The sequence below is a fragment of the Haliotis rubra genome, unplaced genomic scaffold (assembly GCF_003918875.1).
Source record: "Haliotis rubra isolate DU_JTF1 unplaced genomic scaffold, ASM391887v1 Scf373, whole genome shotgun sequence".
In the NCBI taxonomy this organism is placed as follows: Eukaryota; Metazoa; Mollusca; class Gastropoda; order Lepetellida; family Haliotidae; genus Haliotis; species Haliotis rubra.
The window spans coordinates 417,592-441,249 of record NW_025767050.1 but is presented as its reverse complement, the minus strand read 5'-3'; the positions used below and the strand labels follow the sequence as shown (position 1 = coordinate 441,249).

The following is a 23,658-nucleotide window of genomic DNA, read 5'->3' as shown; positions in this document are numbered from 1 at the left end:
CAGCCTTAGGGATGCAATGATTATACCTAGTGACATTGTCTTACAAAGCTTTTGGGATGAATTCAGCTTTATGATTAAGTCTCCTTATCCTGTCAAAGGTCAATTTGTGTTACTATGGAAACCATATAATTACATGTATTGGGGAAAAACCTGAGGGATGTTTTAGCAAATATGAAACAGATATGCAACAAAATTAACTTTACAGATAGAAAAACAACAGAACATTTCAATGGACATGTTAAATAACGAGAGCTATGTCCCACGTACAGTGATACATGATGCTATATGTGGAACAGGAGGGTGAGTGAGATAGTAAGAGTATTGCAGTACTGGCATGTCACCTGTATGTGAGAGGAGGGTTCAATGTGACGCAGGTCCTGTGAGGTGCTGCCAGACACCTACAGCCATGCTGACCAGATCACCGAGGGAAACACACCACGTCAAGATCACAACTGAAGAATGAGTGAGTTTAGTTTTATGCCGCTTTTAGCAACAATTCTGCAATATCATGGTGGGGGACACCACAAATGGGCTTACCCCTATGGGGACTCAAACCTGGGTCTTTGGCGTGTGACAAGCGAACGCTTTAACCACTAGGCTACCCCCCCGCCAACACAACTGAAGACCACCAGCAATGGGCTTCAGATGTTGTACTCATGTTGGGAACCAAACCTCAGCCTGTGTGTGCCAGCCAATGCTTTAGCCACAAGAGAAGTCAAATATGTACAATCAGGGCAAATTGTGATTTCTACATATAATCTTTTGAACCTGGCACTATCCGTGAAGTTCCGGGTTAGAATTGATCTTCAGTAACCCATGCTTGTTGTAAGAGGCGACTAACGGGATCAGATGGTCAGGCTCACTGACTTGGTTGGCACATGTCATCGTATCCCAATTGCACAGATCGATGTTCATGCTGTTGATCCCTGGATTGTCTGGTCCAGACTCGATTATTTACAGACTGCCACCATACAGCTGAAATATTGCTCACTCACTCACTGTATCTATCACTGCATCAAGGAGATAACTCTGGAAGGGGAATGGCAGCCCCAGCCATTGTCTCCAGCCCATGGTGGTGATCTGCAGAGAAAGAACCTCCTGTTCTGCATTGACACATTACAATTATTGGCCTGTCTTCATATTTGTTTGCTGAAACCCATACGGTTCTTTGCCTTCTGCTGAAAACAAATGTCATGTAGTATAGCAAATAAATTAAAAGCCCTATGAGCTGAGGAGTATGAATAATTGAATAATACTGAAAATACAAGCCACTACTGTCGTCATCGGGCAGCCTAAACTGTCAACTGAAAGGCCAGCAAACAGTGGAAAAAACGTTTTCTGTGAGTGAGTGAGTGAGTTTGTTTCAGTACCACACCAACAGTATACCAGCTCTCATCACATCAGCGGAATGGGACAGGAAAAATTGAAGTGAAACCCTTGACCACAGGTATGGTGTGGGCCAACCCAGAAATATAATGGGGATTTGAACCCACAACTGGAGGTTTCATACCCAAGTAAAGCAGCTCTACTGGGCCAACTGACGACTGGGTCATCCATGTCGCCTACATGGAGTGAACTGGGCACTGCTTTCAACAATACAGATTCCCACTTTCGATAAGTGAGTGAGTGAGTTGGGTTTTATGCCACTTTTAGCAATATTCCAGCAATATCATTGCTGGGGACACCAGAAATGGGCGTCACACATTGTACCCATGTGGGTATCGAACCCAGGTCTTCGGTGTGACGAGTGAATGCTTTAACCACAAGGCCACCCCGCCGCCCCCTACTTCCTAGGAGGTGTACTGACATACCATACAACATGGGTACTCTCCAAACAAGCATTGGCATGAGGACTATCAATCACATTCATGTAAAACAGCTGGCTAAGCCCTTTCATAACATAATGAGATCACCCATGTCCATCTGGGGAAAAGAAGGTTGAGGTTTTCTTTAAGTATCATCAAGTAGTTTCTCTGATCAGTATCCGGGTGAGGTTTAACATCACAGTATTCAGATTGGTTCAACAACATCACTCTGACCAGTATTTCAGCAGTATCACTGCTTGCGAGCCTAGAGTGATGTCGGTGTAGGACGTTTATCACTTTCATGAACCCTGCAGGTATAGTGCTGACATACAATGTTCACAATCATGTTAATTCTGGGACTCAAATCAATGATCAGCACATCCTAGCATCCCAAGGGATGTAACTCTGCACATCATATAACAGTATTATAGAATATCATTTAAAACCATCCTTCTTCAATACAATTTTCAGAAAGAGTTGCATGATGCCGACTTTGTATAGAGTGACACTGATCTGAAGAATAATGGAAGACTACATGCTAAAACTAAAAACACTTAAGTAAAACTTTGTACATAGCAATAAGCACTAGCTTTGAAGTTGGATGATAATTTAAAATATATAAAAGATTTAAAGATGCCTATGTTGATAACAGTTTTTATCACAATTGACATAACACTCAAGAAAGCTAAAAAGATGTACATATAGTTAAATAAACTTCTTGCAGTGAGTTCTCAATGCAATATATCACATACACAATCAGATAAAAATGGGATTACTATAACCTTTAGACTTCTCAATAAATTAGACAAAAGATTTCCTCTGAAACAGATATGAAACATCAACCTGTTCATCCTGCACACTGGCAGCTATGCATGAAAACAGGCGGACAATGCATTCATCCAACCAGAATGAACTATTCCTGTGCTCGTTTAGTTCCATGTTAGCATGGGTTCTCCCCGAATCAAAAACTATACACTCAGTCCTAAAACTTTATTTTTAGAGTTCCATGATGCAACTGCTCCCTAACAGTGTTCACTACCTCAGTGATAGGATACATAACGTAGCCCGTTCACTTCAGATTCTCACGCCCTTGAATACTTGAGGTCACTGTTTTACATCACAATCTTCTCAAATATGGAGTAAGAATTTTAAGGTACAGCTTCACCTTGGTTTGGTTATGTCCTGAATGTTAGCTCAATGACACTGTGAATCTCCACTGTGTATCTTCGCCATGTATGTGAATTTACAGTACGAACTGACCCGAACATACAGGAGTGCCACTGTTATCAGCCATGATATTGAGAAACCTAAATCTTCTCCCATAATAAACCCGGAGAATGATGGTCCAATGAATACCTGAAATCACTAATTAGGACCTACAAAATTTGTCACCCCATGATCACTACCAGAGCACGGCTGTTCCCCGAAGGACTGGCAGTTGTACCACAGTTTGTGCAAGCTGCACCTGTCTACCCAGCATCTGGATTTGATGACTCTATAGGTTAACTCCAACAGTGTAACACGTAACAAGTGACTCTCAATCACACAAACGAGTAGTGATTCTCCACTGCCCGGCCATGAGAGAGCTGTTGCTGTGAGCCTTGGGCCTGTTCCCGTACAACATTCTCAATGGACGATGTCCTTGACCTCACAGAACCACTTATCACAACAATGTCACGATTATTGTCAAAATGCCCATGATGTGCTGATAAAGAATTTCTGATCCCCCCTGCATTTCCATGTGATCTTGGTGATCCCCGCGGCAAGGTCGTAGGAGTACGCGGCCTCTCCATGGCAACGATATAGTCTGTTAAGGTAACATCCGATGACCCTCCAGATTCCAGTGGGATAGGATGTGTACGGAAATGCTCCAGCATGTCAAATATTGTCTGAAACCACAGGTGTTGTACACGACATTGCCCTTCATTGTTAATTGTCATCCGTAAATGCTGAAAACAAGAAAAAACAGAGTGAATACTCGTGGTTTAACACTGCTTTGTGCAGTATTTCTGTTATAACCTATTCTGACCTGTGATCCACACTCAGAGGGACCTATTCTGACCTGTGATCCACACAGGAAGACCCCCACAGGTTGTTAAGACCTATTCTGACCTGTGATCCACACAGGAAGACCCCCATAGGATGTTAAGACCTATTCTGAACTGTGATCCACACAGGAAGACCCCCACAGGTTGTTAAGACCTATTCTGACCTGTGATCCACACAGGAAGACCCCCATAGGATGTTAAGACCTATTCTGAACTGTGATCCATACAGGAAGACCCCAACAGGTTGTTAAGACCTATTCTGAACTGTGATCCACACAGGAAGAGCCCCACAGGTTGTTAAGACCTATTCTGACCTGTGATCCACACAGGAAGACCCCCATAGGATGTTAAGACCTATTCTGAACTGTGATCCACACAGGAAGACCCCCACAGGTTGGTAAGACCTATTCTGACCTGTGATCCACTCAGGAAGACCCCCACAGGTTGTTAAGACCTATTCTGACCTGTGATCCACACAGGAAGACTCCCACAGGTTGTTAAGACCTATTCTGACCTGTGATCCACACAGGAAGACCCCCACAGGTTGTTAAGACCTATTCTGACCTGTGATCCACACAGGAAGACCCCCACAGGTTGTTAAGACCTATTCTGAACTGTGATCCACACAGGAAGAGCCCCACAGGTTGTTAAGACCTATTCTGACCTGTGATCCACACAGGAAGACCCCCACAGGAAGACCCCCACAGGTTGTTAAGACCTATTCTGAACTGTGATCCATACAGGAAGACCCCAACAGGTTGTTAAGACCTATTCTGAACTGTGACCCACACAGGAAGAGCCCCACAGGTTGTTAAGACCTATTCTGACCTGTGATCCACACAGGAAGACCCCCATAGGATGTTAAGACCTATTCTGAACTGTGATCCACACAGGAAGACCCCCACAGGTTGGTAAGACCTATTCTGACCTGTGATCCACTCAGGAAGACCCCCACAGGTTGTTAAGACCTATTCTGACCTGTGATCCACACAGGAAGACTCCCACAGGTTGTTAAGACCTATTCTGACCTGTGATCCACACAGGAAGACCCCCACAGGTTGTTAAGACCTATTCTGACCTGTGATCCACACAGGAAGACCCCCACAGGTTGTTAAGACCTATTCTGAACTGTGATCCACACAGGAAGACCCCCACAGGTTGTTACGACCTATTCTGACCTGTGATCCACACAGGAAGACCCCCACAGGAAGACCCCCACAGGTTGTTAAGACCTATTCTGAACTGTGATCCACACAGGAAGACCCCCACAGGTTGTTAAGACCTATTCTGACCTGTGATCCACACAGGAAGACTCCCACAGGTTGTTAAGACCTATTCTGACCTGTGATCCACACAGGAAGACCCCCACAGGTTGTTAAGACCTATTCTGACCTGTGATCCACACAGGAAGACCCCCACAGGTTGTTAAGACCTATTCTGAACTGTGATCCATACAGGAAGACCCCCACAGGTTGTTAAGACCTATTCTGAACTGTGAGCCACACAGGGTGATCCACACAGGAAGACCCCCACAGGAAGACCCCCACAGGTTGTTAAGACCTATTCTGAACTGTGATCCACACAGGAAGACCCCCACAGGTTGTTAAGACCTATTCTGACCTGTGATCCACACAGGAAGACCCCCACAGGTTGTTACGACCTATTCTGACCTGTGATCCACACAGGAAGACCCCCACAGGTTGTTAAGACCTATTCTGACCTGTGATCCACACAGGAAGACCCCCACAGGTTGTTACGACCTATTCTGACCTGTGATCCACACAGGAAGACCCCCACAGGTTGGTAAGGGCATACTGGGACCTGTTCTGACTTATGATCCATTCAAGAAGACCCCCACAGATTACTTGGGACTATTTCAGAATCAATAGAGGTAAACAATCATGAGCTAATGTAGGAATGTTTGGCCTGGAATCTCCAGGGGAGGGCATGGTGTGCTGGGGACATATTCTCACCCAGGTATCAGGGGGTACTAGAACAGGACATGCCAGTTCTTCCTTACCTTAGCTCTACCCTGGAAGTTAAAAGTAAGGACATATTCTGACAGGGAAATCAGGGGGTACTAGCGCAGGCCAGGCCAGTTCATCCTTACCTTAGCTCTACCCTGGAAGTTAAAAGTGAGGACATATTCTGACAGGGAAAACAGGGGGTACTGGGGCAGGCCAGGCCAGTTCTTGCTTACCTTAGCTCTACCCTGGAAGTTAAAAGTGAGGACATATTCCCCTGTCCGTGTCTCACTCTTCCGGACAAGGAACACGCCATGTCCGATCGGACCTTGTTGCAGGACCAGCTGAGCAGCTTCAGCTCGAGACAGGGTCCCATGGAACCAGGGATATTCCCGCAACATTGTGTCAATTGAGCCTTCACCAAGCATATCCCGATGTTCTGAAATTGGTATAAAGAAATCTACAATTAAATTGGAATTAGACTCAGACATTGAAGCAGACATGGCAAGGTAGACTTAATCATCATTATTAAATCAGAATCACAAACAGTAAAAACTACTGCATCCCTTCAGAGATTTCCGGTAAATGAACAGGTAATAACCAACTGGTCAATGAAATGTGAAATCTGAGATAACTTATAACTATATATGATGATTTGCCACACACAGATATGCAGATACAATCATTATTCTCTGTGTGTTCTTGTAAACAAAGTAGGAAATTAGCAATCAGCTGTGGTTTGGTTAAAAAGTAATCAATAACATAATTTCAAGGATTCTGTTGAAATCATAATGAAAGTGTTAACTGTTGAAAGTGAACAAACCGAAGCCACTGTCGTATCTGGGTGAACCGGCCACATCCACTGCACTTGATACTCTACTGGATACAGGCGTGGCATGGGGTGTGCTCCACGGTCGGGGGGAAGGACGAGGAGGCACCTCCGGTGGGTTTGCTCCAATGGAACCCTGAGAGGAACTGCGCTGGTGGGCACTGATAGGAGGGGACTCTGTACAATACAAAAACATACTTTATTCAGACTTTCAACATAGCAAACAACTTGTAATGCACAAAATGCATATGTAATTTTAGATGATCGAGTTGTTTCAATACTTTAAACCTTTAAGGAAACAACCATTCTAGGATGTGGACGTGTGGGGGAAGGAGGGACATAATAGTGCCAAGAACAGTTCTAAAAGGAACAATTACATGTATTTATTCTAATTATAACGTAAACATTCCCTCTGGATTATGGTAGCCTTATTCCTGTGGATACACAGATTACATACAGAAAATCAAATGAAATTTTAACACTAAGTCATAGCTATTCCTATTTGATTTTCTGTATGTAATCTGTGTATCCACAGGAATAAGGCTACCATAATCCAGAGGGAATGTTTACGTTATAATTAGAATAATCAGTATAATAAATCTTTGTAGGACACAGTAAAGTACCTAAGGTAAAGAGATCTTAATCTTTACCTATTCTTAACAAATGAACACCTGTTCAATTTAGAATCGGTAATTATGCCTCTAAAAAGTAAAACAAAATACTGATCTCCACCCCAAGTACAGGTGCACTTCTAATGAAAATTAAATGGTTGCTTCCTATCTTTTTCAATCAGTCATAAAATATGTATCCACAATTCTTCTTTTAAAAAGTTTCTGTAACCACTGACATCAGACAAAAATGAGTTGGTCATGCATATGAGAAAAATCATGGAATATTTTCATCTTTATTTTCCAAGACCAAGATATCAGCGGTTGCATCCCTAAGAGTCATACTGAGTGAAGCATCATAAAATCTCTCTAAAGGCTCACACGACTGAAGCAATTTGTCATCTCACCTTTTCTCTCTATTGAGCCTGATGGAGCAGTGGGAAGCCTTGGTCTCCTTTCAAAACAAAACCATCAAGATGAAATTAAGGTTATTATCACAAAGTATCATCTCTCAAGTTCCCTGAGAGACCTGTCAGCATTACTGCTGCTGTGAGTGAGTGAGTGAGTTTAGTTTTACGCCACACTCAGCAATATTCCAGCTATATGGCAGCGGTCTACCGCTGCTATGACATCATCTGTCTACAGAGTTGAAAGAAACTTTACAGGAGTTTAAGTATAATTAGGCTTGCCAATGGCTCCAGATGACTTCACAACCAGCCGAAGAATTTCTCAAACTCAATGAAAGAGTTTCTTTGCACAATTCCAACTCTATCTAGATAACAGGATAATATCCATGTAGGTAGTCCCAACTTGGTCTTCAATAGGGTTGGGAATTGGTTAAAATCTCATAATTGATGATTGGTTCATTACAACAGATCAATCATCAAAAATAATTGATTAACGTCATTTATCCAATTTTCCTGTTATGTTGGTTAATGCACAAAGTGTTTGGTTTTCTTTTTTGCAAATTGTACAAAATGCATTTGCGAATTTCACATCTTTAAAGGATTACTAGTATGTTAGGAACATAAATCTCCTTGAGTCTTTAAGATAGATTGAATCATGACTTGAAACGAGCTTGTAGTGCTTATGAAATGCAAATTTAATGACCCAGACAGAACCAACCATGTGAGAAATATTGTTAATGCCAACAAGTGTTCCAAAGGTTTTTGTGTTCGATTATGAGAAAACATGATCGATTGCTTGGTCATTTAGTCACTGCAACCAATCTTCGATTATTTCAATTAATCGGACCAGTCTTCAAGTGACAGTCTAACCAGATGGTTTACACACAACCTCCAGAGATGTAAATACATTTAAAAGAATGTGGATGACAAGCTGAGTACATACATGGCCTGAGAATCATCTTCTGTACATCGGTTGTGCTGTATCACCCCCTGAACCACCTCCAGCCAGCTCTTCATCTCTGAATACGATGATGCCTCGATCACATACTCTATCGTGCCTTCTCCCTGAAATACATGACAACTCATTATACCTCGGCACCTTTGGTGGACATGAACAAGGTTCTAACTGGAACAACATTGAGATTAAAACCACAATCAGGTCAAGCCGTAACTTAAGGTCTAAACCTCTTTTTCCACTCTGAAGGACTTCCTTTGAGTGCGTCTTGCTTTTCAGATCCTTGTATCATCAAATATGAGTATTTACAATTTATACACTGTAAGGGAAAACACAGCTATTGTGTGAGTGATTTGGATTTTACGCCGCTTTTAGCAATACCCCAGCAATGTCATGGCGGGGGACACCAGAAATGGGCTTCACACATTGTACCCATGTTGGGAATCGAACCCGGGTCTTCAGCGTGACGAGCGAATGCTTTAACCACTGGGTTATCCCACCACTCCATATAGCTCATGACCCTCACTGTGTGATAATACTGGTACTCGGGAGTCTTACCTTCATCACAAAAGAATTTTCATGATCTGGCATCTCTAGTGCAGTTGTCTCCCTTGCATCAGTAATGAGTAAACAGAACAACCCGGACTTTGGCTTCATGGACTGGAAACAGAACAGGAGTCCATTAGAGAATTACTTCAAACATGTGATAAGTAAACGGTGTAAAGTGTTCACATCAGTGTTTAATCAATCAGTGTTACACCATAACCATTAACACACAGACGAGGAGACAACAATGTGACATTCGTGATATAGTTCGGTGCAATAATACCACACAAGCTCACCATGCTCCATCATCAACTATTCACAAACAACAGTCCATTAGTAGGCAAGGTGGGTTTTTTTCAGTTCATGTCATAGAGCTGCATGGATAGCCAAACAAATCCCATGTAATCCCTTGCAACTGATTAACTACTGAGTGAAAAGTGATCGGTTTCATGAGTGAGTGAGTTGGCTGTATTCCTACAGGGAACAATCGGGGAACAGATTGTCCATCAAGAGATAGGACCTTAAAGGAGGAGGACTTTCACGTTGTGAAACTGGTCAGAGAGGTCTATCTCTTCAGAGACATCCACAGACTCTTGTATGTGGAGACAAACCTGGGATCAACATCCAGGTAATTATGGCTGATAATGTCAGCTGCAGGGTAATATTATAAGTTGTTCACTGGTCTCGAGGGGGGCATGGGTTGATGTACCATCGAGGCCACATCAACCCATGGGCCCCGAGGGACCAGTGAACAACGTATTTATCTTACCAAACACCTCAATGGTAATTTTGAAGCACGGGTATCAGATCATAGTTAGTATGGAGTACAAGACAAGAAAAACAATTTAGAGTTATCTCCCTTCAATCGATTTGCATTCGCAAAACATGGGTAATTTCCGTACATCATACGTGATTCAATGTTATTCGAGATAAAGAATTACTACTACGAAGTACCAAATGAGTTCGGTATTCCCAGCGGGGTACATAGAAAATGTTACTCACTTGTAAGCGGGGTACATTGAAAATAATAGAAGAGCACTCAGCCAATCAGAAAACAACATTTATGTGTGAGGCAAGATAATACGCAATGTATTCTATTGAAACATGGCTGCATGTAGTTAGAACTGCCTGGAGGAATGAGACAAGTGCATGTCTGATTTCGTTTGGTTGGTTGGTTGTGTACTGCCGCATTCAGCAATATTCCAGCTGTATGGCGGCGGTCTGTAAATAGTCGAGTCTGGACCATCGATCTACACAACTGGGATTCGATGACTAGTGTGAACCAAGTCAGCGAGTCTGACCACCCGCCTCTTACTACAAGCATGGGTTGCTGAAGACCAATTCTAACCTGGATCTTCACTGATATATGTGAAGTGTTATATGTTAGAAGAACCTGAAACAAACATATCCAAGAAAGCCAAAGTCTGTAAACTTTTGCCAGTTCAAGTCTGACAATTAAGAAGCTTCCTTAGTTCCTTTTCATCCCATTTTAAGTTAATTTCCTAACTGTTTTTCTGTAAAATGATTTCATCTCAAAGACTAGAATTAGTCCAAAGATGCAACAGAATGATCTCCTTCTGACTATCAATCTTGAAGACTTCCGATTCTTCTCTTCATCACCACAACAGAATCTATCAACTCACAAACCTCAAGTAGATTAAATGTTTGTATATGTATTTCTTGGTCCTCACATATTCATATCAGGATAACCTCCATGAAATACACAATACCGAACAGACAACACAATACTGTGCCATCACCAGCTGTTCACCATACTACATCAACCAATATATATTCTGTCTGCTGCAGTCAACAATACTCTACATCACAGAGGTCTGTAAATACATCGGACCTGTGAACATTCGGGTTAGAATTGCTCTTCAGCAACCCATGCTTGTTATCGTAAGAAGTGACTAACGGGATGGGGTGGTCGGGCTCACTGGCTTCGTTGACACATGTCATTGAATCCCAATCACATAGATCAATGCTCATGCTGTTGATCACTGGATTGTCTGGTCCAGGTTATTTACAGACTACCACCATATAGTTGAAATATTATCGAGCGCACCGCTAAACAACAACCGAAGTGTAAATACATGGTGTCTGAACAACACAAACAGGTGATGAGAGCAACACTGTCAGCAGACTCGTACACCGTCACCACTAATTCCCTTCCTGGTTCAGAAACAAGCATGGGTGGCTTGAGGCCTTATCTGGCCTGACCAGACTCAAGGTCTGTTTGTACAGTACAAACACAAGCAACGACCTTGCAATACTTTAGGGAATACAGACATCTAAAAAAAGGGATTTCATTGATTATCCAACCCTAAAATAATGAAAGAGGAAAAACAAATCATGAAAAGCATGTCTGCCCTTTTCCACAGTCCAGCATGCTTCACATCGTGATCTGTAAACCCAGAAATGTAAGAAGCTGGTTGTCATGATGACCTGGACAGATGTAGAGGCAGTCACTTCCTACACTCAATACAGGACATAAACAAGCAAATGGCTAAATGATCAGATAGTTGATGTTACACTACATAACAGAGGCTGAAGGGCTACTGACACTTTAGATAACAAGTTCATTAGCATATAGAGATATTCCTCTCCGACATGACCGGATATGTTCACAAGATACTCAGCCGACTTTGCGGTCTTCGTGGCACATAAACCGACACATAGATGTTTAGCAAAGGGATATGACACTACAGAAGTGAACTCAAATTCAGTATCTCTACTTAGATTACCAATATCATCACAAACACCTGTGTCTCCAACATCTAGCTACACACCTGTATTAACTTGATTAACTTGATTACTTCAGACACTTGTGGTAACCTGTGTGCTACCTGTCTATTCACAACCAGAATCTTTACACACCTGTGTGTTACCTGTCTAGTCACAACAAGAATCATTACACACCTGTGTGTTACCTGTCTAGTCACAACAAGAATCATTACACACCTGTGTGTTACCTGTCTAGTCACAACAAGAATCATTACACACCTGTGTGTTACCTGTCTAGTCACAACAAGAATCATTACACACCTGTGTGTTACCTGTCTAGTCACAACAAGAATCATTACACACCTGTGTGTTACCTGTCTAGTCACAACAAGAATCATTACACACCTGTGTGTTACCTGTCTAGTCACAACATGAATCATTACACACCTGTGTGTTACCTGTCTAGTCACAACAAGAATCATTACACACCTGTGTGTTACCTGTCTAGTCACAACAAGAATCATTACACACCTGTGTGTTACCTGTCTAGTCACAACAAGAATCATTACACACCTGTGTGTTACCTGTCTAGTCACAACAAGAATCATTACACACCTGTGTGTTACCTGTCTAGTCACAAGAATCATTACACACCTGTGTGTTACCTGTCTAGTCACAACAAGAATCATTACACACCTGTGTGTTACCTGTCTAGTCACAACAAGAATCATTACACACCTGTGTGTTACCTGTCTAGTCACAACAAGAATTACACACCTGTGTGTTACCTGTCTAGTCACAAGAATCATTACACACCTGTGTGTTACCTGTCTAGTCACAACAAGAATCATTACACACCTGTGTGTTACCTGTCTAGTCACAACAAGAATCATTACACACCTGTGTGTTACCTGTCTAGTCACAACAAGAATCATTACACACCTGTGTGTTACCTGTCTAGTCACAACAAGAATCATTACACACCTGTGTGTTACCTGTCTAGTCACAACAAGAATCATTACACACCTGTGTGTTACCTGTCTAGTCACAGGCCTTGTACTTTGCCACTGATACAGACTTTGACACATTCAGTGTGAGAAGCTATGAAGCAGTGTGCAAAACAGCCACTGGCCTGCTAGTCCATGGCTAGTAAAAATCCAGTGAGGCCAGTAAATCTCACAGTCACTGTCCCGACTGACTAGTGAATTTTCATGGGAAGATTTTGCACATATATCACTCTCTCCGGCTTGTTATGTAATAATACACTTTTAAACCATGCAAGATTATGGCCTGAAAAAGTGTTCATCATATTAGGAGTTTAATGATGAAACCCATGTCATGCCGACAATATCTTATCCTCATCTATTTTTGTAATCTTTTGCTTAGTTCCTACATTCAAATTTTGGGCTATTGAGTTATTTTGTGGGCTAGTAACTTTCAGAAATAGCTAGCCCGTCTGGCTAGCAAAATTAGGACACAATTTCGCAAACTGTGAAGGCTATGTCATGTGTAAAACACAGACCATGTCGTGTGTTTATTGATACAGGCTTCGTCACATTCAGTGTTTACTAAATTACAATGTACATTGTGATCAGTAAAGCAGAACCTATATGATGTGGGCGGACAAATTCTAGCGGAAAATTACATAATGGCAGTATGGATAATGATAGTAGACTGTGCATTATTTATGGTCCTGTTTCAGTAAACACGATAGCATCACCAGCATCCCATTACCAGTTACTGAAGCAAGACACTACACGCCTACATACTGTATTACAGTCAACTCTCGTCAAATATATTCTGCATAACAGTTCAGGTTTTGTGGATGGACTTCCTTGGTCTTTATGCAAAGATAAAGGATATATAACACAAACTTCATATAGTTGTTTTCTTTTTCACTTTTGAAACTTTTACAAATTTACCAAAATGAAATACGCATTTTTTTAAAAATAAGCATTCTGAATGTTTGTTGTACCCTGCAACATAGTAGTTTTTTGGGGTAAATCAAGAACTTATTGGTCAAACTCCCAATCAGAAGAAACATTATAAGCCTAGGCCAATTTTATTTCTTGTTTTACGGATCCGCCTGTCTTATTGTTTCAAGAATAAGAAGAAAAAAAAAAAAAGTAATTGTCCCCGCTCAAAAACATAAAATCCTAATGTTTTTATTGGCCAAAAATGTAAACTTACAGAAAAAGTTTCTTTAGATTGTTTTTTTCCCCATATACACTTCATAAATTGCCAAAAGTAAAATACTTTGTGTACTTAAAAGGAATATTACTTTGACTGGTGATTTTTTTTTCCTCCTGCCTTTAGGTTTTCTGAGGACAAAAATCCATAAAACAAGAAATAAAATTGGTCTGGCCTAATGGAAATATTTCAATATAGAACAAACTTTATGGATAACAACTTCTTTTATTCGTGAGTGCTAAGTTTCGATACAGATTCTTGTACTGTTGTCTAGAATCTGTATCGAAACGTCACTCACGAATAAAAGAAGTTGTTATCCATAAAGTTTGTTCTATATTGTACTTCCCAACTTATAAAATGCCACTCAAAGAAGGAGATATTTCAGTATCATTTTTTTAAACCTGAGTCACATAGTCAATTACAATTTAGTAAATAGTACCTCACATTACCGTTTGTCTAAAGAGGGAAAGAAGCTTGAGTGAAGCAAATTTAGTCAGAAAGCCAGGATTACATTTTGTGAGTGAGTAGGGTAAGTAACTGGAATTTTATTAGACACATTAGACACACCTTGCATAATATTTATAATACACTCATGATATCAGGAGTGTCAGTCAGAAATTTACAATCATATTATGATTTTTCCACACCTCAATATTTTCAAGTTTACAGAATATTGCCCATGCCTCCCAAGGAATGCTATGGTAAACATAACTTCTCCCATTCAGGAAAACACTCTGTACTTCTAAAAGGTTTAAACAAAACTGAAAATCATACCACAAAGTTATACTTTCACGACAGCTTTACAGAAACATACCTTCTTTTACAGAACTGACCATGTTACTATGGTTACTGAAATGGTTTGTAAACAATACAGCAGAAATTCTACTTAAGATAGTTATAATGCTTTTCATCTCCTTGAAGCAATTCACATGATCAAGCTGATAATTAACATGACACATTTTGTTTTCCATAAAAGTTCAAGTGATTGTTTCATTTATAGTCAGCAATATTACGGCTGTGTCATGCTGACGATCTTAATGACATTGTCTGAATGACCTAACCTAGTTTTTATGAAAGCTTGTCTGCACAGTCAGCTATAAAAATGTTGGTGTGAGTGAATGCAAAACAATGCAGTTGAGGACTGTGTGTGGGTGAGTTGTGTCTGGTGCAGGTGGTACATCACCATGGCAGCATGCACAGCTCACAACACTTCCATAAACATCCTCTTAACAATATTTGGATGAATCATATTTGAGGCAACGTATAACATATTTATCACACGTCAGCACAAACCCTTGCAGAAGGATCCAAATGACTGTTACTGACTATAAGAATATTTATCACAACCATAAAAGGCAGTAGTCATCCATATGACTTGGACTGTCTCCACTGCTTGGACTGTTGTTTACTGTTCAGCTGGTAGAGCCCACTGAGTGAGTGAGTTTAGGTTTACGCCAAATCAGGAGCAGACAAAACAGTGATTGATATTAAGAGCATGGTCCCAGGCCATCAAGGTCCAATGAGACAATTTCAACAGTCACCCTGCCCAGCAAGTATATGAGGGGTGGGGTCAGTTCTGTCACTTGTTTAATGCCTCACTCAGCAATATTCCAGCTATATGACGGCGATTTGTAAATAATCAAGTCTGGACCAGACAATCCAATGATCAACAGCATGACCATCAATCTACGCAAATGGGATATGATGACATGTGTCGACCAAGTCAGCCAGTCTGACCACCCGATCCCGTTAGTTGCCCTTTAGGAATATTACGACAAGCATGGGTTATTGAAGATCAATTCTAACCCGGATCTTAACGGTCGGTAGAACCCAGGACTCAGTCAGGACTATAAATAGTAACAGTGAGCAGGATCTGCTTCAAACCTCTACATTATGGAGACTTAACCTGGCATGTTTCTGATCTGGATTGGGAAGCCTTAGAACATAGCGTGCTGAAACCTTTGTCATGCCATGTGTACTCGTCAGAATGTTCTCAACAAAACATTGACGTCTAATTGTATTTACTATTTGATGTGTAATGAGAGGTTGATTAACCATAATCAATCCTTGTGTGAACTGTTTCCTCAGTGGTGGACAGCATGGCAGATATACATGTGAATGTTGAAGGTGTACAATAAATCCTTTGTCATCAAACTCACGACATTTCAGCTTCTCCACAAACCCAACATGACAAGTGAGTGAGTGAGTATGGTTTTATGCCGCTTTTAGCCATATTCCAGCAATATCACGGCAGGGGACACCAGAAATGGGCTTCAAACATTGTACCCATCTGGGGAATCGATCCTGGGTCTTTGGTGTGATGAGCGATTGCTTTAACCACAAGGCTACCCAACTGCCACTTTAACATGACAAGTCTATCATTTTAATGGATTCCTTTCGACATTCCTATAGTAATGCATTAATGGTCAAACAGCAAAATAGAGCATGACACTGAAACTAAAAGAAAACTGACATGACTCCTCTGATACAGAACATTGTGTATGTGTCCGGCAACCCTACACTACAGCATGACGGCGAAACATTGAAACTTGCTTTGGCTGCTCTAAAACACCGACATCTGACGGAGGATATGTTGTCGCTAGCAATCCTGCAGTCATGCTGCACAATACCCTAACAGCCTTATATTACACCCATCAGTGAACACAAACCACCTCCAGCTGTTGCCGTGATCCATGTAACACTTCCATGAAAATGATATACTGGCAATGGCATAATCTCAAATACATTTATATTTAATCTTTCACTTGTGTCATCCATTTCAACTAAGTGAGAATAATGATGAGGAAAGATTGTTCTAATAATGTTCCAAGTTCAGGTCTATCTGCAGCAGGTGCTTGGACTCCTGATTGTTGAAGACAGATTAGTCAGTGTGCAGCTGGAGTGAAGGGTATTTCATCAGTTGAGATGAAACATGGAATGAAATATTACCATATGTGGCCCTATAGTGAACAATATGTCAATATGTAGGACACAATTTGTACTTTGAACTTGTCCCTGACAAGCTGAGTATGTACCCTAGGATTTCGCCTGCTGATCAAGGCCAGGTATACACATGAACAGCCATTCCTGCATACAGTGAGTTAGTGAGTGTGTCAGGGAAGGGGTGGGGTGGGAGGAGGTTAGAGCAGTTGTTTGTTATATCCCAAATCAGAATGTGCAAAAGGACAGCCAAAGTGATGCAGCTATAGTATTTGTTAACCATTTTGGTGAAATCTATGACAATAGATTTGGTGATGACAAACCTTAACTATAATCAAGCCAAATCTGGGATTCAAACCCCATCAGGTCATGGCATGACTTAGGGCCTAAACCTCTTTCTACACTCTGAAGGACTTCCTTTGAGTCACATATGATGACTTCCTGAGTGATATAGTGATATAGTGAGTGAGTGAGTGACTATTAACAGGAAGCACATATGAAGCATTCACAGACTTTGTAATAGACAGCCTGCATCATGACCTCCACCACTTGACGTTTTCTCTTTTCACGAAGGGTATATTAACGGGGAGACATTGACATCTTACCTACAACATGATTTTCTGCATTGCTACTGATTTCCCCAATTGAGGGGCACCAATGAGGGGCACCAGCAAGGGGGACCAGCGAGGGGCACCAGCAAGGGGGACCAGCGAGGGGCACCAGCAAGGGGGACCAGCGAGGGGCACCAGCAAGAGGGACCAGCGAGGGGAGAGACATGTGGGAGGGACATGGCGGGTGGCCCAGAGGACGGACTAAGTGACATCTCACTGCCACATAGGTGATGGCTACATGAGAACTACCATGTCATATCATCAGCTCTTCATGTAATCTGTCGACCCGTGAAGTTCCGGGGTAGAATAGGTCTTCAGCAACCCATGCTTGCCACAAAAGGCGACTATGCTTGTCTGTCAACTAACGGGATCAGGTGGTCAGGCTCGATGACTTGGTTGACACATGTCATCGGTTCCCAATTGCGCAGATTGATGCTCATGCTGTTGACCACTGGATTGTCTGGTCCAGACTGGCTTATTTGCAGACCGCCGCCATATAGCTGGATTATTGCTGAGTGTGGCGTAAAACTAAACTCACTCACTCCTGTAATCTGTCACAGCAGCATGGAGGTGGAGTAAGGGCTGCTGATCCTGCTAGATACTGCCCAAACTAGTTGTATTTTATTTCACTTGTCTTTTTCCCCTCAACTGAGAGTGCTATGTGTCCATTCCCTGCAACATGCCAGGTAAATGCAGACCCAACCACTTGGAAGTAGCATAAGCAATATGTTCACAAACCATGTTCAGTTTGCCTGACTACACAGGTGGGATTCAATCCCCCTAACAGATAGGTACAACTCAAGCCCCCTCAAAAGACTGGTGGGAGACAGGTAATTGTCAACCCATTCCAGCAATACAGACAGGTGAAAATCAACCCACTGACCAGACAGACAGGTAATTGTCAACCCATTCCTGCAATACAGACAGGAGGGAGTCAGCCCACTGACCAGACAAACAGGTAATTGTCAACCCATTCCTGCAATACAGACAGGTGAGAATCAACCCACTGACCAGACAAACAGGTAATTGTCAACCCATTCCTGCAATACAGACAGGAGGGAGTCAGCCCACTGACCAGACAGACAGGTAATTGTCAACCCATTCCAGCAATAAAGACAGGTGAAAATCAACCCACTGACCAGACAGACAGGTAATTGTCAACCCATTCCAGCAATAAAGACATGTAATTGTCAACCCATTTCAGCAATACAGACAGGTAATTGTCAACCCATTCCAACAATTCTGACCAGACAGACAGGTGGGCTATTGTACAGCTACAGGCCTACAAGCTTCCTACAGTCAACAACAAACACATGCAGACACTAGCCACAACACACTGCTTGAAATCAATATCACCCCCTCACTCTGCATCAGCGACCATGACATTGATCCAAACATAAACTCTGACCTTGATCTGCATGCTCATTGGTGAGTGTTGATAAACACCAACAGTTAAAATGAGAACGCCATGTGAGTGTGGGGCTCCTGGCTGGTCACTTGTGGGGCTCTACACAGGCGGTGCTCACATACAGCATAATGAATTATGTCAGGAATTACAGATCTGTCGGGATGTCTGTTGAGCAAGGCTTCCTCTTTCAGTTACCTCATCAGCAATAGGATCTTAGTTCTCACTACCTCTATACAACAAACAAGGACATCACATTACAGAGAACTTTTGTCTGATCAATCTGAGCCACACCAGAATAAGGAAAGACAGTCAGAAAGTATTTTCTAATCATTTAAACTTAGTCAGGTTCAACATGGGGATACCATATCCCAGTTTCAGGTCACACAATGATTCCATCACAATCAGCTCTCTCCTGCTTCTATTTTATAAAAATTGAAACAGAAGAGACTTACAGACATCGAGTCTCGAGTCAGTAATTGGCCAGTTTGGAACTAACTCTGAAAATCAAGAAAGCTGCTTTCTCACTGGTGAATCTCCCTCTTACAAGTCATTCTATTGGTTGGTCAAGATTTCATAAAGGTCGCTCTGAGGTGAACGGGGGAACTCAAATCTTTGTTCAACAATAGTGAAACAAAAGATCATATTTTAATGACATTGCTTCTAAAGCAACCTTCAACTTCATCAGTCTATGCTCAAAGCAGTTCACAAATATGCCCACTCTAAAATATCTCCAGATCTGACACAGATTGTCTCATTGTAAGTCACACCCACCACTTCATCATTTAGATTTGTGACAAGCATCTATCCATATTGTCATGTCTCAGTCAGCAGTCTGTACGTCACCATGCCACAGCATTAATATAACATCCTTGTACATTGTGTAATGCCTGCCTCAGGCAATAACCTGATCCATTACGACTAGCTTACCCTATAACCCCAGCAGTCAATGCTAATAATACTCAGAAAAACTTTGGAAATCACACTTTCCAGAACAAGTGTTTTCACATTTGTTTGAAATCTCATGATGTGGGGAAAATGGTTTCTGTGTACCATCCAGAATGTCAGCAAACAGGACACTGGCATGACACTCACAATCAAGGGAAACAACTTGGTGTATTCACCCCAGGCTGCACACAGTATAATACCAATTAATGGCTCCTGATGAGAGGCTATTGACTACATAAGAACATCATTACCACACCAGCAGGAACATTGACAGCCTGTTCAAAAGTTCAATAATCATCTGTAACAAAACACAATCCTTCTCGGTTGCAACTCTGCTTTGTTCAACAAAATTAATTCACATAATGTTTTTCTCAGCATGTCAGCAATGAGGTTCATTCACATGTTAACCAGCATCATTACCTGGCTGGTGCCCAAGGTCATCCTCATCCACAAATAGTTTAAATGTTTACTTGAAATAAGGAAGCTATCACCTATGCTCCGGATGTAATTATTAGTGACTAATTATGCCTAAGACATTACATGGTACTATATTAATAAACATTAATTACAATGCGAACCAAGCTTCTGACTAAACTATTTTATGTATATTGATTCTTGATCAAATAATGCTGCAATGATGTATTCTTTAGAACAAAAGTATTATTTAATGCTAATCCTGACTCATACTATTTACTACCCATGAAGATCGGGTTAGAATTGATCTTCAGTAACCCATGCTTGTTGTAAGAGGCGACTAACGGGATCAGGTGGTCAGGCTCGCTGACTTGGTTGACACATGTCATCGTATCCCAATTGCGTAGATTGATGCTCATGCTGTTGATCACTGAATTGTCTGGTCCAGACATGACTATTTACAGACCGCTGCCATATAGCTGGAATATTGCTGAGTGCGGCGTAAAAATGAACTCACTCACTCATACTATTTACTTGTTACTTGTTTCTCACACAATTAGAGATATGGTGGAAACGCTCTGAGTTATGTTCCCCAAGAACAATAAAAACATATCACCCAAACACATCTCTCAACTGTACATGTGCACAGCCCCCTGTGTGACCAGTCTGTGACACGTGACTCTTTCCATGTCCAAATAATAACAAAGTTAGTGGAAAGTGGGGATGGTTGGGAGGTACTTTAGCACATGAGTCAGGATAAATATCAAATAACATTTTTACTCTACAAAATACAGTTTACGTCTTCTCCTGACGCGTAGTATTTGCTTGAATCCGTCAGCAGGTGTAAGGGCCAAGTAAATTTGAATTCATGTACTGTTCATTTAACCCCAAAGGAACTTCCAGTCTTCTTGAATCTGATGAAACGGGGTACTACCTTCTTTTGGAACAAAAGATGTAAATCATAAAGATTTCGTGGAATTGTAATATTCAAATGGGATATGATTCTGGCTTGTCTGAAGACAATCCATACATTAATAATACGTAGTAAATCTACTTATGAATCTTACTCACTCATTTCTTCAACACACACACACACACCACACACCCCATGGAAGCATGGATTCTCAGTCATTGTTATGGGACAGTAATCACCACCTGACTTCCATGGGTCTACATGATTGTTGGTGAGTATTATCTTCTCAAAGGAATTGTCAAATGGTTGCACTATTACCAAAGGACCAAACTGATGAATACCCGCAACATCAGATTGCTCAGATACAGTTGTTCCAGAAACTAGAAAGAGCTTGAACATCATCTAAAACCCCCTTCTTCTTAGAGGCATCTTTGCAAGATGAATGCAAAGAACTCGGACTGGACAAAGTGATATATCGTCTGTCTTCTGAATTGATGTAAGACCTGGAATATGCAACTATCAGGTTGTAGAGAGCTGATTCTTTGCTAACCTCGAGTGTCCTCTCATCCTAGAAAACAAGAGACCAAGGGGATGATCTATTCCAATGAAATCCCACTTCAAACAGAAATGAGGCGATGAATGTTCATCTCTGTCGAATCTGGTAGATCTGACTTGTTCTGATGCTGGTAAAACATTTCAGAATTGTTTAAGTCCCAAGTAGGAACTCTTCTGTTGATCCTTAAATCCAGCAGAGAGGCGATGGATTCCATGACCTGGGTGTAAACATTTGTTGTTGTCGATGTGTCTATCCATCTGAAGATGATCTCTGACCATTTAGAAATGGTCATGGTCCTATTCTTGTTTAGCAGCAATGCTGCTTTTCGTGAGGCAGTGATCTGAAAAGCATCAGAAATGATGATGAAATCCCTTTGATGATGACTGGTCATCTCACAGTCACAGCTATGGTGGTAGGTACCAATAGTCAATACCCCTGAGTCAATCAGTTCACGTAAGCTGTGCTTGTTGTGATTCCAGCATAAACAGGTTTCTTTACAACCCTAGGATTTGCTGACACATGATGTAAAACAGATCTGCACATGAGCACTGCATTCTGTTAACTTCTTGACTGTTCAAATTTCCCAATAAGTCATGAAGAGTTGATGGCTCTTTGCCTGAAAAATGCCTTCTTAACTGGATTCTCTGCATAGAATTTTGTACATGGAGTTCATAGTCTCAACTGACATGATCAGAATCTGATCCTCAGAGTTTTTACAACTACTTTACTTGCACAATGACATTGGCTGCGTTAAGGTCTGACCAGGATTGACATTATAAAGGCTTCACAAAGGTCTGAGGTATAAATGCCCGAGGTTACATGAAGGTCTGATGTTCCGTGAAGGTCTGATGTTGCTTGAGAGCCTGAGGGTGCGCTAAGGTCTGAGGGTGCATTAAGGTCTGCGGGTGCGTTTAGGTCTGAGGGTGCGTTAAGGTCTGAAGGTGTGTTAAGGTCTGAGGGTGCGCTAAGGTGTGAGGGTGCGTTATAGGTCACATGCAACCAAAAAAACAAAAGTAATTAAATCACAATTATCATTGATTCATGACATATAATATACATTGCTGATTATGAAGAAACAAATAAACAAAAGTATAAGCGTACAATCGCAAATCAAAAGTGCAATATTTTGTACTTGGGTTTACTTCCCTCGAAACAAAGCACCCGGAAGACCGAACCCAGTCAGAGTGGGTGGGTGTGCACTCAAGTGTAATGAAGACTTTCATTTGCTGGTTCGTTTCCCGATACGCTGATGGCTCATTGCTCATTGTGTGTGTTCATAGAGAGATGTTGGGTTTTGTAAATACATGCTCATTTTTTCTGCATTTGCATTCGATCCAATCAACAAATACTGAGATGGTGAACTACTGCGTGGCTGGAAACTGTCGTTCATCCAAGTACAAAGCAGGACTAGAAAGTGACAATCTGAGTTTGCACTGGTTTCCGTCCGATCCAGTCATCCCATAAAAATGGATGCAGTTTGTTTGCAACCCATAGACATAATAACATGTCGTGTACAAGTATCACACCTGCTTGTCTGTGTAATTACATAATGTGACAGAGACAGACCTCAGGTGCACGAGCCATAAATCAATGTATTTTGTTTATGGTGTATAGCCTGATATGTTTCAAGTTCAAATTGCATGTGGCCAATGTTTGAAGTTGTGTATTGCATATTGTCATTAGCAGACAGGCAGGCAGACACATAGGCGTCAATGAAACAGACATTGAGTTTTGTCTGTGACAGAGACTGCTTATCACAATCAACATATTTTTCTATGTTTCCACAGACATG

At 41.5% G+C, this 23,658-nt stretch overlaps 1 protein-coding gene across 2 annotated transcripts in view; it reads right to left on the bottom strand.

Annotated features, from left to right (window-relative positions):
- LOC124286040 (SH2B adapter protein 1-like) overlaps positions 1–23,658 on the bottom strand; it is a 78,741-nt gene that overhangs the window by 19,221 nt on the left and 35,862 nt on the right. The window contains exons 2-7 of one of the 2 annotated variants that reach the window (XR_006900937.1): positions 9,175–9,276; positions 8,605–8,726; positions 7,662–7,708; positions 6,641–6,823; positions 6,054–6,256; positions 992–3,754 (exon numbers count right to left, since the gene is read on the bottom strand). Coding sequence is in view for 1 of the 2 variants with exons in the window: in XM_046722359.1 (XP_046578315.1) it covers positions 3,347–3,754; positions 6,054–6,256; positions 6,641–6,823; positions 7,662–7,708; positions 8,605–8,726; positions 9,175–9,276 (1,065 nt within the window). In the remaining variant the exon portion in view is untranslated. Of the gene's footprint in view, positions 1–888; positions 3,755–6,053; positions 6,257–6,640; positions 6,824–7,661; positions 7,709–8,604; positions 8,727–9,174; positions 9,277–23,658 lie in introns of those variants that run through there. The other variant, XM_046722359.1, reaches the window with a different exon arrangement.